Source organism: Apium graveolens, chromosome 3 (assembly GCF_009905375.1).
Source record: "Apium graveolens cultivar Ventura chromosome 3, ASM990537v1, whole genome shotgun sequence".
Taxonomy (NCBI): Eukaryota; Viridiplantae; Streptophyta; class Magnoliopsida; order Apiales; family Apiaceae; genus Apium; species Apium graveolens.
Genome location: NC_133649.1, coordinates 54,422,290 through 54,441,691, shown reverse-complemented (window position 1 = coordinate 54,441,691; position 19,402 = coordinate 54,422,290). Strand labels below are relative to the sequence as shown.

Sequence of the window (19,402 nt, the reverse complement as noted above, 5' to 3'; positions counted from 1 at the left end):
GTTATTTATTTTAAGATTTTCCCGGGCACCCTGACTCCTCATTTGACAAGTTACTTGAATAATTTATTTAGAGTTAAAAGATAAATAGCAATTTAGTATGAATAAGAATGGGTTAATGCCATTGGACTAACCTAGGCTGCTAATTATGGTTGATGACAAGATGGGACCTGCCCTGATTTTGCATATCTTGGAAAGGGAATCCGGGACAACACTGATAGAGATACGTAAATATATACACACAACAAAATATATACACACACTTTAGCTCATGACTAGGGTTGTCAACAAAATTCGAAAAATTTGATATTCGCCTGAAAAATCCACATCCGTATCCGATAAAAAATGGATATTATCCGTATCAGAAAAAAAATGGATATTATCAATATCCGAATTCGGGATATTCGAATCCGAAACTAAATATATATATGATATTTAAATTATATAAATATATAATTGTATATAATTTAAAATTTATTTTTTAGCTTATAGTGTGTGTAAATGTATTAAATAATATGTTTATACAAATTTTATATAATTGTATACATACTTTATATATATATAAATATATTATTTGTATTTAATCATAAAAAATGTTCTATAATCATCGTAAAAACGATAGGAGCAACAAAAAAATTCAAAAAATCCGATATTCGTCCAAAATATCCGCATTCGTATCCGAAAAAAACGGATATTATCCGTATCCGAAATAAAATGGATATTATCCGTATTCAAATCCGATAATTGCGGATACGGATACGGATATCCATATCCGAATTATCCGTTTGACAGCCTATTCATGATTAATATATGTACTCTCCCAGAACAATATGGCCTCAGCTATGTGTGTTGTTTTTAAGATATAAAACTTCAGTTGAAACTACAGCCCACTTTAAAAAGCCTATGTACACATCAAAGGTAAACCCATTGGGCTAGCACACAACACATATGGACTCATCCCAGCAGACTGTGGAAGAAGGAAGCTAATAGGACTAAGGTAAATATTTATTATTTTTAAGAGAATTTATCAAAAATATCCATATTTTTGAACTCTTTTTTTAAAAAAATATGGTAAAAATTGAATATGACGGTTGAGGACAGACGCAGTTGCATACGATTTTGTAAATGTTGCGGATTACAACGTATTTTTAATTTTTTTTTTATATTTTTGGATAAAAAAATCCTATTTTTAATCATTTATCAATAATCAGAAAGAAATAAGGTAAAATAACGTTTTTTGTTAAAAAGTTATTTGTAAGCCAAGAACATAGGCAAACCAAAACCTTGAACGACCGATCTATAGATACAGAAGGCCAGATACTTACATACCCAAGTTTCGTAATCCTCAGGTGAGTTTGGTTACTCTCTGTATTTGAATCTTGTTTATGTATATTTTCCATCTCTCTCGATTTTTATGTATTTATTTCAGCCCATAACTCATTTTGGCAATATATTTATTTATTTTTGTTTGCTAATTATACTACCTTTTTTAATTGTGTGTACTTAGAAGTCGAAATCCAATAATGGATACTGAGTTTTGATTTTATTTATTTTTTGGTTATGATCTTGGTGATATTTTTAATTTACTTTTCATGTTTATGCCAAGATTATGGTGTGTGTAGGGGCCAATCCAGAAAATCAAACTCCCTGACGCGGTCTATATTTTGTAAATATATATTTATACTATTAAATTCTTGGAACACTTTCATATATTTCTAAAAAATTTAATAGTGAAAAAACTTAAATTTTGTTTTATGGGGGACCCGTGTTCTTGCGCCTCTTACTAGATTCTCCTCATATCTCCAGGCTTATACATTTATATGTGTGTTTCAGTGAATTGTATCAGCTTAAAGGGTCAATAATCTGCACATTGCTTGGGGGTGTCGGATTTTTAATAATGCTTATAATGTTATACAAATGTGCGAGATGTGTATCACAGCTCGTGTAGTATGAAAGTTCCTCAAGTGTTGCTCATCTTGTGGGCTATATTTATAATGTGGTACCAAAAATAGAAAACACAACTTCAATGCAATGCCAAACATGGAGGTAAGATAGCATCATGCTATGCTTAATCCTCATTCCTAAATGTAGTTAAATTAGCAACAAAAAGAATAGTTACAAGTATGGACATTCCTATAATTGTCAAAGAAGCATGTAAAATTTCAGCATTTCAATTATGGCGAGAAAATGGATAATTGAAAGATAGCACACAGTATTTCAGATATGGATAGATGCAATTCAGAGATATTCAGAGCTATTCGGTTTCTTTTTTAAAACTATGCATTGGACTAAAAGTTCTGTATCAGCACCAAACATCACTTTTGAGTTTTGACAGTCATAAATATAATATAGCAGTAGCTATATGTATATTAGCAGTATTATTGGACATGCTCATAGAGCATAAATATCACATGTATACACTTGTGTACATGTGAAACATCCTGGGCAATGCACGTTTTTCCCACTGCGTGTATGCCTTTTTAGTAGCGCTATTATCACATGTGAGGCAGAATCAGGATTTCAAAACCGTAAAGTCTTAAATAAAATTGTAACTTACTTTTCAAGGCCATCCGGGGCTTAAAAAAAATCTTCAATTTTTTAGCTAAAAGTCATTGTTTAAGGAAAAAAGTTGTATTGGTTTATGAAGGTAAGTCGAGGCTATAGTTTAGGCTAGAACCCCCTTTGTTCCACCACCGTCATGTATCAAATTTGGGACGATTTATTATCAATTGTACTTTTTATTTGGCAGTTTTTTTTAGAATTATGGTAAAAATGGCCAACATCGGTCACCACCCTGTACATGTATCTTAGACGAAGGACTTGTTATATTTTGCTTTTGTCATCTTGTATTACCTAATATTGAAATGGTAATGTTGAAATTGTGTGTAGGTATGGACTTAGTTTTACAATATCATCCAGAAAAATTCACACAAGATCAGCTGAAATTAGCAACTAATGAATTTAGCTCTGAAAATCTAATTGCAATTACCCAGTTCGGAAAGTTGTACCGGGGAAAAATTAAACATGATGACAAGTCGGGAGAAGAAAAGGACGTGACTTTGAAAATTTGGGAACAACAGAAATGCTCTTTGCAAGATCTCCGGTCAAAATTAAAAGTACATTGCTAATTTTCCGTGTTCTAGAACTATAGTTCATCTTTTTTGTTCCTACTTCCTAGCATGAAGATATATTTCTGATTAATCCCAAATTAATTTTTTTCCTTTTCAGACGGAGGTTTTGTTCTTAAAGCATCACAATCATCCAAATTTAGTGAAGTTGGTTGGATGTTTCGAGTCTGATGAGTTATTAGCAACTATATACGATATCAGTCCACTAGATACCCTGCACAATTTATTAAATAAAGGTAGTGTTTTGATCCATTTATCTAACTATCCTATACTTTGCAGTTTGCACATATGTCTTCTTTGCTCTGTTTCTTAAACTAATTTTTGTATCATCACATTGCTTACTGTTTCTTCTTTTTCTGCGAGTGACAATATCGATTTGCCCTGTTTATTAATTTTTGGGTAGAATCTTCCATGTATCTATTTTTCTCTATTCCCTTCTTAAAAGCTTAGTTTGTCACAGATGAGATCAACTGGCAGCAGACTGTCAACATTGCACTTCAATTTGCGCGTCTTCTTGAGGAATTGCACCGCAGTGATTACTTGGTGCGGAATATATCTGCAGCTCACATAATGATTGATAAGGTCAGTACTGTATTTACAGTTGGCTTTGTTCATGCATGTATTTTTCCACGTCAAATGTCTCAAGGGATCCAGTTTTATTGTTTGATGTAGGATTGCAACCCTATACTATTTGATCTTTCAATGTTAACTGGTGGTTTTTTCGGAGATGTGCCAAATGGGTCCATATGGGGATCGCCTGGTTATATTGATCCACGTCTGATCTCTGCAGGAAAATTGCTAGGTATGCTATCAGCCATAACTATAATTCTTGTTCAGATTCTGCTTTCTATGCTCTTATGATAATTAAAGTTGCTTCTGCGATGATAGGTGCAAGGAGTCCATGGTCCGTCAAATGTGATGTCTATTCTTATGGAGCGTTGCTTTTAAGTATAATAGGGAAAAAAGCTTTTAATCCAGAAAATAAAAAAGAGACAAAAGCAGATTGTTGGGCCAAGAAAGAGTTCAAGCCTGATTGTTCTTTGGTTCACAAGAAGCTTCAGGATGATCCACTCTATGATGCTCGCAGTGGAATTGATATCACGGCCCTGGCTATGTGTTGTTTGGAATATTATCCACAGAGTCGTCCCGTAATGATGCAAATAGTTAAGTTTCTAGAGAAACGTCAAATTAAAATTGGGGATGCTTGATTGCCTGCTTGTTTTTGAGGTCACATTCATGTCTGGAAACTAGTTCAGTAGTCTAAATGCTATGCATGTTTTAGATATGTATAGTAATTTAAAACAGGGTTGATGTTTGCAAAAACAGTGATTTTGCACATACCATACATGTGTGCCTTATGCAAACCCTGTTCTCGGAAAGAGGTCAAGGTTTCTTGTAAATTAAGTATTAAGAATTACAAATACACTTATTATAAATTCATATTCATTATGTAAAATGAAAAAGGATAAATCTAGCTTTCTACTCCTGGGCATCACTTGATTCAACTCTGAAACTTAAAATCATCAAAAATTAATTAAAATTAAGTTTATAACATAGTATCATTTACATAATTTCTTTATATAAAATTTAATAAAAAATACCGTAAAAACTTGGACATACAGTAATATACAAAATACAACAGTGTAATTAAATCTCACTTATGCTTTAGGGCACAGCTTTCCTTCAACTCACATTTTGAAATCAAAAGGGTATTTTTTCATTTCATTTTTTTGGCTTTAATTTGTAAATATTTGATTCTGAAGTACAACTATCTGCCCCCGATCAATTTACTCTATTGTTTTTTTTTTGACATTTCTGATGATATAATTTATTGTTGTGGTGAATTAAATCTACCTGAAAGAGAAGCTTGAGGATCTGCCTGTTATTTAGCAGCATGTAGTAGTGTATTATAAATTTATAACGTGTGATAGTGCATCATATGGGTTCAACTCTCGTGATTTACTTCATGTCATGTTTTTAGTTCAATATTATGGAATAATTCCTTTTATGTTGGAATCAGCTTTGAGGCTCAGTTAGGTGTTCAACAACAATACAACAATCCCTGTTTTTCTAAGAATACGGAAACATATACATATCGGATTCAGGTTGACCTGTTAACTATCCCAATTCGACCAAAAATTGTGAAGATATACTAACATATTTAGTCTCAAATTCATAACTTAATCTGACTTGTCCCTTTTGTCAGACTTTCCGAACCCTTGCTGCTGGCCAGCAACATAGCAATGTTTATAGCATTCTCTTCTGCTTCAACTCCCACTCTTTGGGATGTTTTTCAAAGTTTCCATGGTAATATAAGTTTACAAGCCTCATAGGCCAGAAGTAAACAATCCCAAATAAAGGAACAGAAGCCCAAAAGAGATAACACCCCAGGCCTAAGTCGGGGTGGTCCCCGGTGCCACGTGGCATATGACAAAAGAGTCAACTGTCTCATGTTACCCAAAATGGAACAATTGCATCCCAGCCGTCCATAGGTAAAGATCCAGAGGCAACTCTGATGGAGAAAGGACACCTGACCATACAGTCCATCCGAACCATCCAATCAATCACCAACCAAGAATGATCAAAGGTCAGGATGAAGAGGTACAAACCCCAAAAACCCTAAATCTTGGGACCTATAAAAGACCCCAAAAAGAGGGTTTTAGGGGTTGAAAAATATTTGACCGCTACACGCCTATACACACCCCATTACACATATTTTGAATAGCTCTTTCTTCCCTCTTCTTCTTCTTCTTCTTCTTCTTCAAGAAAACCCATTTCTTACTCTCTCACCGGAGTTGCCGCGAGAAACGACCCCCCCTCCGGTTCCGTTTTGCAGAGACCCCTACCTAGCAGGTTAACCTCACTCCAACCGCTACGGAAGCTGGGCCCTAGCTCACGTGAGAAAGGAGAAGACTCGGGAAGAAACATAGTTATCATTGGCGCTAGAAGGAGGGTCGAACCTCCGGCGGTGTGGTGTCATCTCCAGCTACATTACACAGCTCCAAAAGCCAAGGAAATCCTCTCTCTGGTAAGAACAAAACCCTCAGTCTCTTCACAACTCACTTTTCTTATTTTTCCCTCCTGAACAGTCACACACCCTGGTGCACCCCTGCTACTATCTCCCATAATCCGTTCTGAAACTAATGACCACGAGAAAAAGCAAAACTTCGATCTCCGGAACTATTCAGCCCACCGTTGCCCCGCCCAGGGACGACGAGATGGAAGATATAGAAGAATAGCCCCCCTTAACTCGTGTTTCATCTCAGCTCCAGCCCGGGGACCAGAGGATAACTATAGAGAAAACAACCCACAAGTATGCTGAAACCTCTACAAACCCTTGGGAAAATATGACCCCGGAGCAGATTCAAGCGGCTACGGACCTGTAGAAAGAAAAGAACAAGGCTCCTGAGACCCGTCCCGAAGACCAGAAAGAGCACTCGGGAGAATCCCGGGGCTCAGTCTTGGACCGAATTGGCAGAACTAAGAGGCCGTCAGAGGACGCCCGAGACGAGATCAAGAGAGCCACACACCGGGACCGCATCCGGAAGGAAGAAGAGGCCAAGGCGAAAGCTAACATTGAAAAGAGGGTCTAAGAGGAGGAAGCCAAACTAAAGAAGAAAATACGCCGGATTCATGTCTCTACGGATTCAGAACCAGAGAAGGAATCTAAGCAGAAGCAAATGGCCCGAGTTCTTCGGGATCTCAAAAGAAAGGTGGAAGGAGACGTGAAAGTCGGGGTGGAGGCCACGCCCTTCACTAGAAAACTGGAATCCACCCCAGGGAATCAACATTCAAACACTTCAACTTCGACTCTTTTGATGGGCTCGTCGACCCTGAAGAACATCTCAACTACTTTGAACAAATCTCAAACATATATGATTACAATGACCTTACCAAATGTCGTTTCTTCGCTTCAACACTAAAGGGAGGGGCGCAAAAATGGTTCAGCAAAATCTCCTCCCGGAGCATCGACTATTGGAAAGACTTCCGGGAGATATTTCTCAAGAGGTTCAGGGCGAACCGCATGAACGAGTTCCAGATGTGCCACTTAGAAACCATTTAACAAAGAAGCAGAGAAACTCTACCAGAATTCATTAAAAGGTTTCAGGAATCAGTTGACCAGCTCTCCAACCTTGAGGAGAAGGAAGCCGTGAATATTTTTCGGCGTAATCTCCACCCGGTTTCATGCGAAGGCTACGTGAAGGACCTGATCCATAGGGAGCCCCAAATCCTTGCTTCGGCTTATGCGATGGCTTCGAAGTTTATCAAGGAAAATGACTTCCTCACCTCGATGAAGATGAACAGGCAGATCCGGGATGATGATGAGTCTCCGGAACGCCGCTCCTCCTACAGAAAAGAAAAGAGACATAGAACAGACAGACATACCAATTATGTACAGCAATCTCGGGGGATCCCACCCCGGGACGACTACTCCAGACCACAGAAGATTGAAAGAAAGCCCAAGCCCAAAATGAGCCAAAACCGGAGCCCGAATGGACTCCACTCAACCTGCCCCGGGCCGACATCTTGAGAGAAGTCAAAGGAAAACCCTTTTATTACCCCCCGAAGCCGCTGTTGGCACCCCCGGGGAACATGGCCCGAGACAAACATTGCGGGTATCACGAGGATCATGGCCACACCACAGAGAACTGTTTCTCTTTCAAAATGTTCATTGAAGACCAAATCAAAAAGGGCAACATGAACCAGTACCTACAAAGAAGACTCGATGACAGAGATAAGCCCTCTGGCGGCGGGAAACACGTGGTCAACATGATCTTTGGAGGAACATCCTCCCCACCCCGGGGTCTAGATGTGGACAATGATGTCATGATGATCCAGCCTGCTGAAGATGAACACATATATTTCTCCAATGCCGATTATGAGGGCCTGGATCCCGAGCACAACCAAGCCCTGGTCGTGACTCTCGACAACGCCGACAATGAGGTACAAAGAATTTTGGTTGATAACGGTTCCTCAGCTAACATTGTTATTGAGCATACCCTTAACAGGATGAAGTTGGGACACCTCCGCATGGATCCATGCCTCGAAGACCCTCTCTACGGATTCGGGAACAATATGATCCCGATCCGCGGGGTAATATACCTTCCCGTGGTCTTTGGTGCCACACCCCGGCAGGTATCTCATGTCATGAAGTTCTACGTGATAAGTGCTGCATCCTCTTACAACATGATTCTGGGATATTACTGGCAACCTGTCCACTTCAACTCCATCGCCTATGTTAAGAAATGCCCCCAGTGCCAGAAATTCAGCAACATTCCCAGACAAAGCCCCAGCCTGCCAGCATCGGTATTATCTCCGATCCCATTTACTGTTTGGGGCATAGATATCATGGGCCCCTTTCCCCGAGCGAAAGGTGACCTCCGCTACGTCTTAGTAGCCATTGATTACATGACAAGTGGGCAGAAGCTAAGACCATGAGGACAATCAATCAACAAGATTGTATCAAGTTTATGGATTTAATCATCATGAGGTTCGGGATCCCGGTAATTCTTGTCTCCGACAATGGTCCACAGTTCGTCGGGTCCGACTTCGAAGCATATTTGAAAGAGCTCAGAATCAAGCACAAAAGGGCATCGGTTGCACATCCTCAGGGAAATGGACATGTCGAAGTAACTAACAAAACCATACTCCGGGGCCTGGAAAAAAGACTAGAAGAGTCCAAGAAAACTTGGCCTGATGAGCTTCCGAAAGTCTTGTGGTCCTACAGAACCACCCCCAGGACGGGAACCAATGAAACCCCCTTCAAGCTTGCATACGGCACCGAAGCTCGCATACCAGTCGAAACCGGATCCCCCTCCCCCAAGGTCGTCAACTTCGACGAGATCTCAAACATCGAAGGACTCAAGACCAACCTGGAGCTCCTAGACGAAGTAAGAGACAAAGCAGTAAAAAGGATGGAAAGCTACAAAGAAAAGACAAAGCTCTACTTCGCGAAAAAGGCAAAAATCAGAGAGTATAAAGCGGAAGACTTGGTACTCCGGCACACCGAAGCCTCGGACCCTACCAATCAGGGAAAACTGCAACCCAACTGGGAAGGCCCCTATATGGTTAAGGAAGTGCTCCGCCGAGGAACCTACAAGCTAAGCTATCTCGGTGGAACCGAAGTCCCAAACACTTGGCACGGAGCCCGCCTAAGGAAATTCTACCAGTAAAGGTAGGGCACACATTCCGGGATCTCCTCTGCTTTTAGGCTATAACAGCTTGATGTAACTTTCAACGTTTTCCCCGAAATGTATTTTTGTTTTATTATGATTTAAATGAAAACTTTGCTTCGAGCACCCCACAGCTCTGTATAATCTCGTTGTCATATGATTAATGTCGCCATCTTACAAAATTTTATTCAATTAAAATTTTAAACCCCATCCCGGGGACCATAACACAAACCATGTGTACTTACAAAATTTTATTCAGTTAAAATTTTAAACCCCATCCCGTGGACCATAACACAAACCATGTGTATTTACAAAATTTTATTCAGTTAAAATTTTAAACCCCCAACCCGGGGACCATAACACAAACCATGTGTACTTACAAAATTTTATTCAGTTAAAATTTTAAAACCCCCATCCCGGGGACCATAACACGAACCGCGTGTACTTAGAAAAATTTCGATGTAAGAAATCAAAACCAAATACAGAAAGGGAAATATATTTACATGCATACCCGGGGCAAACCAAGCCCCGTAACAAATTCAAACCACTCATACGAAATCCAAATAACAAGTCAAAAAGCCACAAGGGCTAAGTCTGAAATGACAGCAAACTACGAAAAATAAATTACAAGGCACAAAGCCCGGGTCTTCATTCTTCAGTGCTCGGAAGGAGGAGGAGTCTTCTCGCGGCCCTCTTAGGGAGGGGGAGGCGGCTGTGTCCCGGAAGTACCCGCCTCAGCAGCTCTGGCTTCTTCACGTCGGAGCTCTTCTGCGAGGTACATCTCTATGAACCCGTCCATGTCACCACCCGGATTCTCATCCAGATAAGCAGAAGCAATGTCCCAGCAGATGTTGACCTTCTAAAAGATCTTGTTGTTGAGCTCCTCGTAGTAAGCTGGGGTACCCCTAAAGACTCAAGCACCTCCTCTGCTCGGGGCCTGACAGTTAGCTCTTTCTTCAAATTCTCCACCTCCGCCCGGAGGGATCCAACCATCTGCTCAGCAGCCTCCCGGGCCTTCACCGCCTCAGCAACAACCTTCTTATGTTCACAGGACTCCCTCTCCTTCACCTCCCGGTACTTGGTGAATATTTCCTTCTCCTTAGACAGCTTCTTCACCACAACTTTATTCTTGGCCTCCCTTATGCGGTAATTATGAAGAATAGTGGAACAGCCGCTGATCCGAGCGTTGGCATGAAAATAAACGACTCAGTACTAATGCAAAGATAGGAAGGAAAATAATAAGGGAACAGTCTTACCTCCGAAACATCCTGAACCAGAAGATCGAGGAAGGTATCCAGATCCTCCTTGGCATAGCAATCAAAGTCAGCAGGGGTGGTATAGTTCTCAAACATCTCATTCCGGCGATCATCCAATGTCATCCGGGCTAAGAGGTTTTTCAACGCATCCTCCTCCATCAACTTTTAGCTCTCCTCCTCGGTAGGGCCCGAAGCAGAAACCCTCCTACGTTGGGGGGTTCCGGAACCACCAGCAACTTCCTCCACAGCCTTCCTCTTGCGAGAGTTCAAAGTTCCAACCTCTTCTTCGTCCAACTCCAGCACCTCAACCTCCTCGGGCTCTGGGACAATATGTGTAGTAACCACCGGGGCACTTTGCCTTACACTATTTTCCGAGGAACCAGCATCCCGGGCCTGAGAGCCACTACCCACACCAGCTGTCTTCTTTCCCGAGTCCAACTGCATAGCGCCACCGATCTTCTTGAACCTTCCGGCCAAATCCTTAAATTGTTGCGATATAGCGTGATGGAAAGGTTTAAGGAAGGGAAAACCTGCACAAGGAACAACGGTTTTAAAAAGAAGCACCAGGGCAAAGATATACATCAAGAAAAGTACAAGGAAAAAACTACTAATGTAAAGCACTTACAGCCAACATTAAACAATGTTTGGTTATCTAAAAAGGTATCCCGGGTCCACTGGGCACCAAGAGCAACCACAAAATCATACATCTTCACCAGGGCATCTCCACCGAGCCGCTCGGATGGGAACCTGTTATTTTTTAAAGCATTTTTGTACAAAGGCATAAACTCCAGGTCCCAGCCCCGGGCGGAGATGAACTCCTGGTGCCAGCCCCGGAGCGAGTTCAACATAAAGACGGGTGTTTTTTTGGCATCGGAAGGGAGCCCACAACTATCTATATTAAAGGTAAACTCAAAAAGGGGAGGCAATGTGGACTTCTTAATCTTAAAAAGGTAGTGGAAAAGTTTAAACGTGGGAATATACTTCTTTACATGGCAGCAGGCAAGGAACCAAGAAACCCACTTAACAGAATTCGGGGCCAACTGGGTGAAAGGTATCCCGTAGACATCACGAGACAGAGACTTGGTAAATTGATGAAGGTTGGGCCTTATGCTACGTAGATGCTCTAGAGGAACTCCTACCCAACCACCAACGGGGCAGTGATAAACCCTCTCGTGAGGCTCGGGCCACCTCCACTCCATATCATCCCCGAAATGGAAGACGACCTTCACTAGATCATCTATCTGCTGAAAGGTATACTCGGAGAGGTCGGGATGACGGGGAGCTGGAACATATCTAGTCCCGGGAGCATTATAGAAAAACTGATCCATACGGGCCCCATCATAAGGTTCTATGCCCCCGGGCCTGTAAGCGGTAGTAAGGTCCCTGAAGTAGTAATCGTGGGGATGACTATTCTCACAGGTCTGAACAAAGTAGTGATCTATGTCTACCCAAGACCCATCTCTCCTACCCAAAGTCTGCCCGGGGTTTAAAAGGAAGGTAGGAAACTCCTCAACTACAGCTTGGCGACGGGGAGATATATTTTCTGGTTCTGGGGAAGAGTCACTCAATGAATGTTCGGGAAATCCAAAATAGGGACGGTCAGGTCTACGTTTAAGGTTAGCCAATTGTTTCCTTCTACCCCTCCTACCCATATAACCCCGAAGTCTATGCCATTTCGGGAAGAAAAGGAAAAAGAAAGAAACACAAAAGCTACTCAGAAGCAATTAATCTTAAAATCGAAACACCAAAGTACATCACACAACCTATACATACATATATACGCCTACAACACATATCACGAACAGTCACAAAAATAAAGAACAAGCCCAGATTTTTACATAAATTAAACCTCTTATTCGTACAAATACAGACACCAAAACACAAACCCAGATTCACTACAAACATCAACTGTTTCTATGCAAATTTAAATTATAAATCCAAACAATAAACAACAACCTGTTCGATTCACCAAAACTCGACACAACAAAAGTAAACTGATTCAGATGCTTGGACACACATGCATTCTAAGAACTCAGACTACAAGTATTCGTTAGACAATCACGAGAAAGAAGAGAATGAAGAAAAGTTCGAAAACTTACAAGAAAGCAGGAGAAATAAGGCGGCTTCAAAGAGAAAAGCTCCCAAATTCGCCTTGAAAAAAAGTTGCAGAGAGTTTTTGTGTTTGTAATTGCGTAAAGAAAAAAGAAATGACAAAGGTGGAGTATTTATAGGCACAACCCCGGGGACTCGTATCCAACAACACCCCGGGTTTAGGGGCCACAAATCAAATGAGTGATAAAAAAATTTTCAAGATAACTACTCCCCCATCCGGGAAAACCCGCATAAGGGAGTGAGAGGCAAATGATATGCCAGAAGTAACCAAGCCCAAATAAAGGAACAGAAGCCCAAAAGAGATAACACTCCAGGCCCAAGCCGGGGTGGTCCCCGGTGCCACGTGGCACATGACAAAAGAGTCAACTGTCTCATGTTACCCAAAATGGAATAATTGCATCCCAGCCGTCCATAGGTAAAGATCCCAAGTAGGGGTGTGCATTCGGTACGGTTAACCGAAAACCGAACCGAATAACCGAAAAAAGTTCGGTTCGGTTAACCAATATAGAAGATTCGGTTCGGTTTTCGGTAGGAAAAATTCTGAAATTCGGTTTTTTGGTAATTCGGTTTTTAACCGCGGTTAACCGGAAAACCGAAATATTAACCGGATTTATTATTCATATATAAAAACAAAATATTAATCCTATATTCCTATTTTCTATTACATTTAGGCATTTACCGGACTCCTGTCCATTAGACCATTACCGCCCGCCGCCTACGATCCATCAATCACAGACTCATCCATTCGATTCATCATCTTTTTCGAGGTAAATGAACTCCATTGTATGTCTCTGTGATTCCTTTAAGTTAGGGATTCAGATGACTAGGCGGGACTAAAAGTGTTAACAACTGAAACTATATAATGTCAGATGTATAAATCCAGACTTTACTTCATTTATTTATGGTTCTATAAATCTTGATGATAGGTATAAATTTCTTGCATGAAAGTGGAGCATTCATTTTTCTTGCTCTTTATACTTGACAAAACAGTGTCATATTTCTTCTGTTTACATTTTAAATCTGTTGAGATTTTAACTCAGTTTCAACAAACTTTTCTTAAAATACCTTTGTTCATTAGTTAATTCTCCCTAAGAATTTTCAAGGTTTTTCACTTGCAAATTGTAAACTTAATGTTGATTGTAAAGTTAATGATGATCCGAGTTTTCTTTTGCAATTGTGGCATATTTTTCTAAATTTCGGTTTTTATTTTCGGTGTTCGGTAATAATTGAAATGGTTAATTCGATTTCGGTTAAAAACTGAATACATTTCGGTTCGGTTTTCGGTAGTGAATTTTCCCTTAATTCGGTTTCGGTTAACCGAAAAAAAGTTCGGTTCGGTTCGGTTTTAACCGAATGCACAGCCCTAATCCCAAGGCAACTCTGATGGAGAAATGATACCTGACCACACAGTCCATCTGAACCGTCCAATCAATCACCAACCAAGAATGATCAAAGGCCAGGATGAAGAGGTACAAACCCCAAAAACCCTAAATCTTGGGACCTATAAAAGGCCCCAAAAAGAGGGTTTTAGGGGTTAAAAAATATTTGACTGCCACACGCCTATATACACACCATTACACATATTTTGAATAACTCTTTCTTCCCTCTTCTTCTTCTTCTTCAAGAAAACCCATTTCTTACTCTCACACCGGAGTTGCCGCGGGAAACGACCCCCCTTCGGTTCTGTTTTGCAGAGACCCCTACCTAGCAGGTTAACCTCACTCCAACCGCTACGGAAGCTGGGCCCTAGCTCACGTGAGAAAGGAGAAGAACCGGGAAGAAACAGAGTTATCATTTATAGCCTTTTTTTATTGTTTCTAATTGTCTTATTTCATATAACCTAACTGTTAGGTCTATTGAGTAGATTGATGGCTTCTACAAGTTCTCAAACTGCATTCTCTTCTGCTTCAACTCCCATTCTTTGGGATGTTTTTCTGAGTTTCCATGGTAAAGGCACTCGATATAAGTTTACAAGCCATTTGTATGCCTCCCTAGATCACCATGGAATTCGAGTATATAAGGATGATTCCGAGCTACACAATGGAGAAGCAATCACAGAGGCGCTGATCCAAGCTATTAAGAAATCCTATAATTTACATTGTTATTATCTCGGAAAATTATGCTTCTTCGAGTTGGTGCCTCTATGAGCTGGGAGAGATCCTCAGTTGTCACATAACACAAAAAAGATTGGTAATTCCTGTGTTTTACAACATTGAACTATATGTTGTGAGAGATCCTCAGTTGTCACATAATACAAAAAAGATTGGTAATTCCTGTGTCTTACAACATTGAACTATATGTTGTGAGAGATCCTCCGTTGTCACATAACACAAAAAAGATTGGTAATTCCTGTGTTTTACAACATTGAACTATATGTTGTGAGAGATCCTCAGTTGTCACATAATACAAAAAAGATTGGTAATTCCTGTGTCTTACAACATTGAACTATATGTTGTGAGAGATCCTCAGTTGTCACATAACACAAAAAAGATTGGTAATTCCTGTGTTTTACAACATTGAACTCTATGTTGTGTGACATGAAATTGGGAGTTTTAAAGAAGTTTTTGAAAAGCATCAAATTCGTTTTGTGGGTGAACTGGAGAAAGTGAACAAGTGGCGCCTTGCACTGACCGAAGTTGCCAACATTTCAGGATGTCATATATCTCAATTATTATTGTGGGGAATAAATAAATAAAACATCATTTCTCTTTAAATCAACTTGCAGGTCAGTCATCACACTAAAAAATCCCAGTCATCAAAAACTTTTAAATGATTTCATCTATTAAGAAATAGACGGAAGTGTGAGTGGACTTTTGATATGTAATATTGGTCGAGTTGTCATGCTGAACCAAAAAAGATGAAGTGTAAATTAGTCAAGTTGCAACCCTATATTATGCCCTTCCCACCATGCTACCATTATATTGGTGGATTATGTAACTAATCCAGATATGAGGCTCTGTTTATGATAAAAAAGAACAAATTGTAGGTCTGAAGCTGGTATAATCGATGAAATTGTAGATGAGATTCTACTCCTAATAAAATCCAAGGCATTAGATGTTGCTAAATATCCAAAAGGGTTGGATTCTTGTGTTAAAAACATGACAACATTGTTGAGCCATGACGCAGATGGTAGTCATTAGGATTGGTATTTATGGTATGGGTGGATTAGGTAAAACAACTCTTGCCAAAGCTCTTTATAATCAACTCTTGTTAGGAAGCTTTAAGGGCAACTGTTTTCTCGCAAATGTTAGCGAGGTGTCGGGGACCGAAGGCCTTGAAACTTTACAACAGCAACTTATTAATGATGTTCTGAAAACTAAGAAAAAACTTGAGGTTCACAATGTTGATGAAGGAATTAAGTTGATAAGAGATAGAATTTGTTCAACAAAAGTTCTGGTTGTTATTGATGATTTAGGCCACCATAAACAATTTGAAGCTTTAGTAGGACCATTTGCCTCAGATAGTGTAGTTATCATAACTACAAGGGATGAAGCGATATTGGACAAAGTTAAAGTGCAACCCAAATATCGATACATGTTAAAGGAGTTGAATGATGCTCAATCACTGCAACTTTTTAATCAACATGCGTTTGGAAATGCCACACCCAACAATACTTTAGTGCTATTATCTAAAGACATTCTACGTCATGCTGGTGGGCTTCCATTGGCTCTTGAGGTTTTGGTTTGAACTTGTTTGACGAATCCGAGGAAGGATGGAGATGGTTTATTGACAAATTGAAAAGAGTTCCTATTGACGATGTTGGGAAAAAACTCATGATTAGCTTTGATGCATTGAAATTGGCTAATCCTATGCTACAAGATATTTTCCTTGATATTGCTTGTTTTTCATTGGAACGAAGAAAGACGTGTTTGTCAAAATTTAGAAAACTTCTTATACGTTCATCAATCGTAACATTGACATTCTAAAGAAAAGATGTGAATTGACGTTCAATGGTATAGGTGAGTTGGGGATGCATAATCTGATTCAGGATATGGGGAGGGAAATTGTGCGCAATTATTCTCCTAATGAGCCTAGAAAACATAGTAGATTGTGGATATTAGAAGATATATGCGATGTGTTGAAGAAGCACAAGGTAATCTTATTATTTGTTGATCCAATAAATGCCCATTCTGATGGTTCCACCAGGACGTTATGTGAAATCAGAAGATATATGCCATGTGTTAGAAAACATAGGTTATCAATTTTTATTTATTGATATATGTGTTAGGGAACGGAAGCAATAGAAGCTATCATGCCGGACAACTTTCATCACCCAGATTCTTATGAGGCAGTTTCGTTTGAAACAGAAACCTTCAAAAAGATGAGTAAATTAAGATTCCTTTATCTTAAAAATGTTAATATCACTGGAAGCTTTGAACAAGCATTTAAAGATTTGAGGTTGCTTTGTTGGAATAATTGTCCTTAGAGGTGTTTACCTGCTGATTTTTACCCACAAAAACAAGTTATCCTTTGAGTTGCCTTGGAGCAAACTGAGAACAACGTGGGAGCTAAACATGGTAGGTATTGTGAGTATGTTTCTTGTATATATGGCTATTAATATACATATGCGTAATTTTAATTACTTCTAACTGCACTTAGTTTTACAGGTTTCACAGGTTTTTAAAAATATAAAGACTCTAAACATGTCGTATTCTCAAGATTTAATTACTACTCCAGACTTTACTAAATTACCGTGCCTTAAACCATAATTCTTGAGGGATGTGAAAGCTTATAGGAGGTCTGTGCATCAATTAGAAGTTTGGCGAGGCTTGTTTCTTTGAATTTGCGCTTTTGTGTGAGCCTAAGAAGTCTTCAGGATACCATTTGCCACTTGAGAGCATTGGAAGTTCTGAGTGTTAGTGGTTGACGTAGTCTAAAATCAATACCTATTGAATTGGGGAACATTAAATCCTAAAAGTGTTCAACGCGGATGGACTAACTATCTCAGAATTACCAAATAGTAAAATTGTTCAAAATGAAATAAATTTATGGAAGTACACCTACAACTTCTCCAATCAACATGTTGTGGACTTGTTCCATGTCCTGTTCAAGAACAAATCACGAAAAATGTATGGCCTATAGAAACAGACCGGATTCAGTCAGACGTCTGAGTAATCTCGTGGAGCTTGGATTAAGGGACAACAAAAGACTTGAAACTCTTCGAGAAACTATTTGCAACTTGAGATCATTGGAAGTTTTTAGATATTGATAGTTGCAGTAGTCTGAAAGCATTGCCTATAAATTTAGGGAACATTAAATCCCTAAAAGTCAATGCACATGGACTAACTGTTTCGAGATTACCAGATTCGATTAGACATCTTAGTAACCTTGTTGAGCTAAGATTAGATTATTACAAGGAACTTAAAACTCTTCTGGATGCCATTTGTAACCTGAGTTCACTGGAAAGATTGAGTGTTGCAGGATGTGACAACCTAGAAAAATTGCTAGATCAGCTGTGGAAGCTTACAAGCTTAAGGGAGCTAGAGGTGAAGGGTGTTGCTCTATTAGAAATGCTTCCTGATATTGTATCAGGCCCGTACGCATCATCATTGCAGTGTTCGTATTTATCTGAGAGTGCTCTCACTGCCTTGCCATCTGGTATTAATTAACTCTCAACCCTACAAAAACTTGATCTTACGGATTGTCCTCATCTCTTGTCCATTGCGGAACTTCCTCCTAATCTGAAATTTCTACATATTAATGGTTGCAAGTCTGTGGAAGGATTACCAAATCTAGCCAATTTGAAACAGTTGGAGGTTTTGGACCTTGCAGATTGTAGTGCTTTGACTGAGATTTCAGGCTGGGAGGAACTCGCTTCTATTGCATCACTTAGTTTAACAGGTTGCAACTCATCTCTTCTGGCATGCATTTTCACAGAACGCTTCTTTCAGGTTTGGTTAATCTGAAGCTCATGTGATTATAATCTCGTGCACCTATATATTTAAGTGTAGAATTGTTAATTAACTTTTGATGGTTACATTTTCACCAGATATACAGTAGATTTGGCCATGAAATCGAAATTACCATTCCATCAGGATTTTTTATTGATTGATTAGTCAATCACAGTATTGGACTGTCAATCACACTAATGTAGAGGCAACATTGTTTTTACTTTCACCGCTAAATGCATCCCAGTATTTATTAGCGATGATTGTTTCCTTTAAAAACGAGAAGGATGATGAAAGATTTTCAACCACTTATTCTGTTAAGAACGCCACAAGTGATTCCATATGGACCAGTAGTTTTTCCAGTGTTAACGATGAAACTCGGATGATAATAGTACCAGGATCAATCTTCTCAATGAATTAATAGCAGATGCAGAAGTTCGTGGAATTCATCTAGTCTACAAAATAGAGAATACATTGATGGACGAGTACAACAACACCACTTTTGATGTGTTTGATGAAAGAATCTACCCTTTTAAACGGTTGAAATTTTCGGAAAGGAAAGTGATAAGAACTGATTGCCTTCTCTCTCAAGAAATTTCGGAATTGGAAAGTGCTTTGTGTAATGAAAATGGCTCTTTTGTTTTCCACCTTTACAGACAGGTAACCAAAGTCAAAATATACATATGGTTTTTCTTATGACTGCTTGGCACTAATCTAGATTTGCTGATTAAATGTTTTCCTCCGTGGAACAAGTGGGCACATACCAATTGCAGTTTATTGATAGATTATGTGATTCCAAGAACTGAAATAAACAGTTAGGTTATAATATGATAAGATTCTGGGATACA

General features: G+C 39.4%; 3 protein-coding genes across 5 annotated transcripts; all 3 read left to right on the top strand.

Annotated features, from left to right (window-relative positions):
• Positions 1–1,194: 1,194 nt before the first annotated feature.
• LOC141712290 (serine/threonine-protein kinase BIK1-like) lies at positions 1,195–4,571 on the top strand. Of its 3 annotated transcripts, XM_074515169.1 has the most exons (7): positions 1,253–1,346; positions 1,831–2,043; positions 2,887–3,113; positions 3,226–3,361; positions 3,586–3,707; positions 3,798–3,927; positions 4,014–4,571. In XM_074515169.1, the coding sequence occupies exons 3-7, from the start codon at positions 2,889–2,891 to the stop codon at positions 4,331–4,333; spliced, it is 933 nt and encodes a 310-aa protein (XP_074371270.1). In that variant the 5' UTR covers positions 1,253–1,346; positions 1,831–2,043; positions 2,887–2,888; the 3' UTR covers positions 4,334–4,571. The 3 variants fall into 3 exon arrangements, with proteins under 3 accessions (XP_074371268.1, XP_074371270.1, XP_074371269.1); XM_074515167.1 differs by lacking the exon at positions 1,831–2,043 and having other exon boundaries at positions 1,195–1,346; XM_074515168.1 differs by lacking the exon at positions 1,253–1,346 and having other exon boundaries at positions 1,605–2,043.
• A 3,989-nt stretch (positions 4,572–8,560) lies between these two features.
• LOC141714222 (uncharacterized) lies at positions 8,561–9,298 on the top strand. Its single transcript, XM_074517754.1, has one exon. The coding sequence runs from the start codon at positions 8,561–8,563 to the stop codon at positions 9,296–9,298; it is 738 nt and encodes a 245-aa protein (XP_074373855.1).
• A 6,485-nt stretch (positions 9,299–15,783) lies between these two features.
• Positions 15,784–16,353, top strand: LOC141714221 (disease resistance-like protein DSC1). The gene has a single exon (XM_074517753.1). The coding sequence runs from the start codon at positions 15,784–15,786 to the stop codon at positions 16,351–16,353; it is 570 nt and encodes a 189-aa protein (XP_074373854.1).
• The last annotated feature ends 3,049 nt before the right edge of the window (positions 16,354–19,402 follow it).

Bases quoted from the DNA above. Each gene is read 5' to 3' on its own strand.
- LOC141714221 (XM_074517753.1), top strand. From the start codon at position 15,784: ATGACGCAGATGGTAGTCATTAGGATTGGTATTTATGGTATGGGTGGA.
- LOC141712290 (XM_074515167.1), top strand. From the start codon at position 2,889: ATGGACTTAGTTTTACAATATCATCCAGAAAAATTCACACAAGATCAG. The intron at 3,114-3,225 runs GTACATTGCTAA...TTTCCTTTTCAG, and splicing joins ATCTCCGGTCAAAATTAAAA to ACGGAGGTTTTGTTCTTAAA. The intron at 3,362-3,585 runs GTAGTGTTTTGA...AGTTTGTCACAG, and splicing joins GCACAATTTATTAAATAAAG to ATGAGATCAACTGGCAGCAG.
- LOC141714222 (XM_074517754.1), top strand. From the start codon at position 8,561: ATGAGGACAATCAATCAACAAGATTGTATCAAGTTTATGGATTTAATC.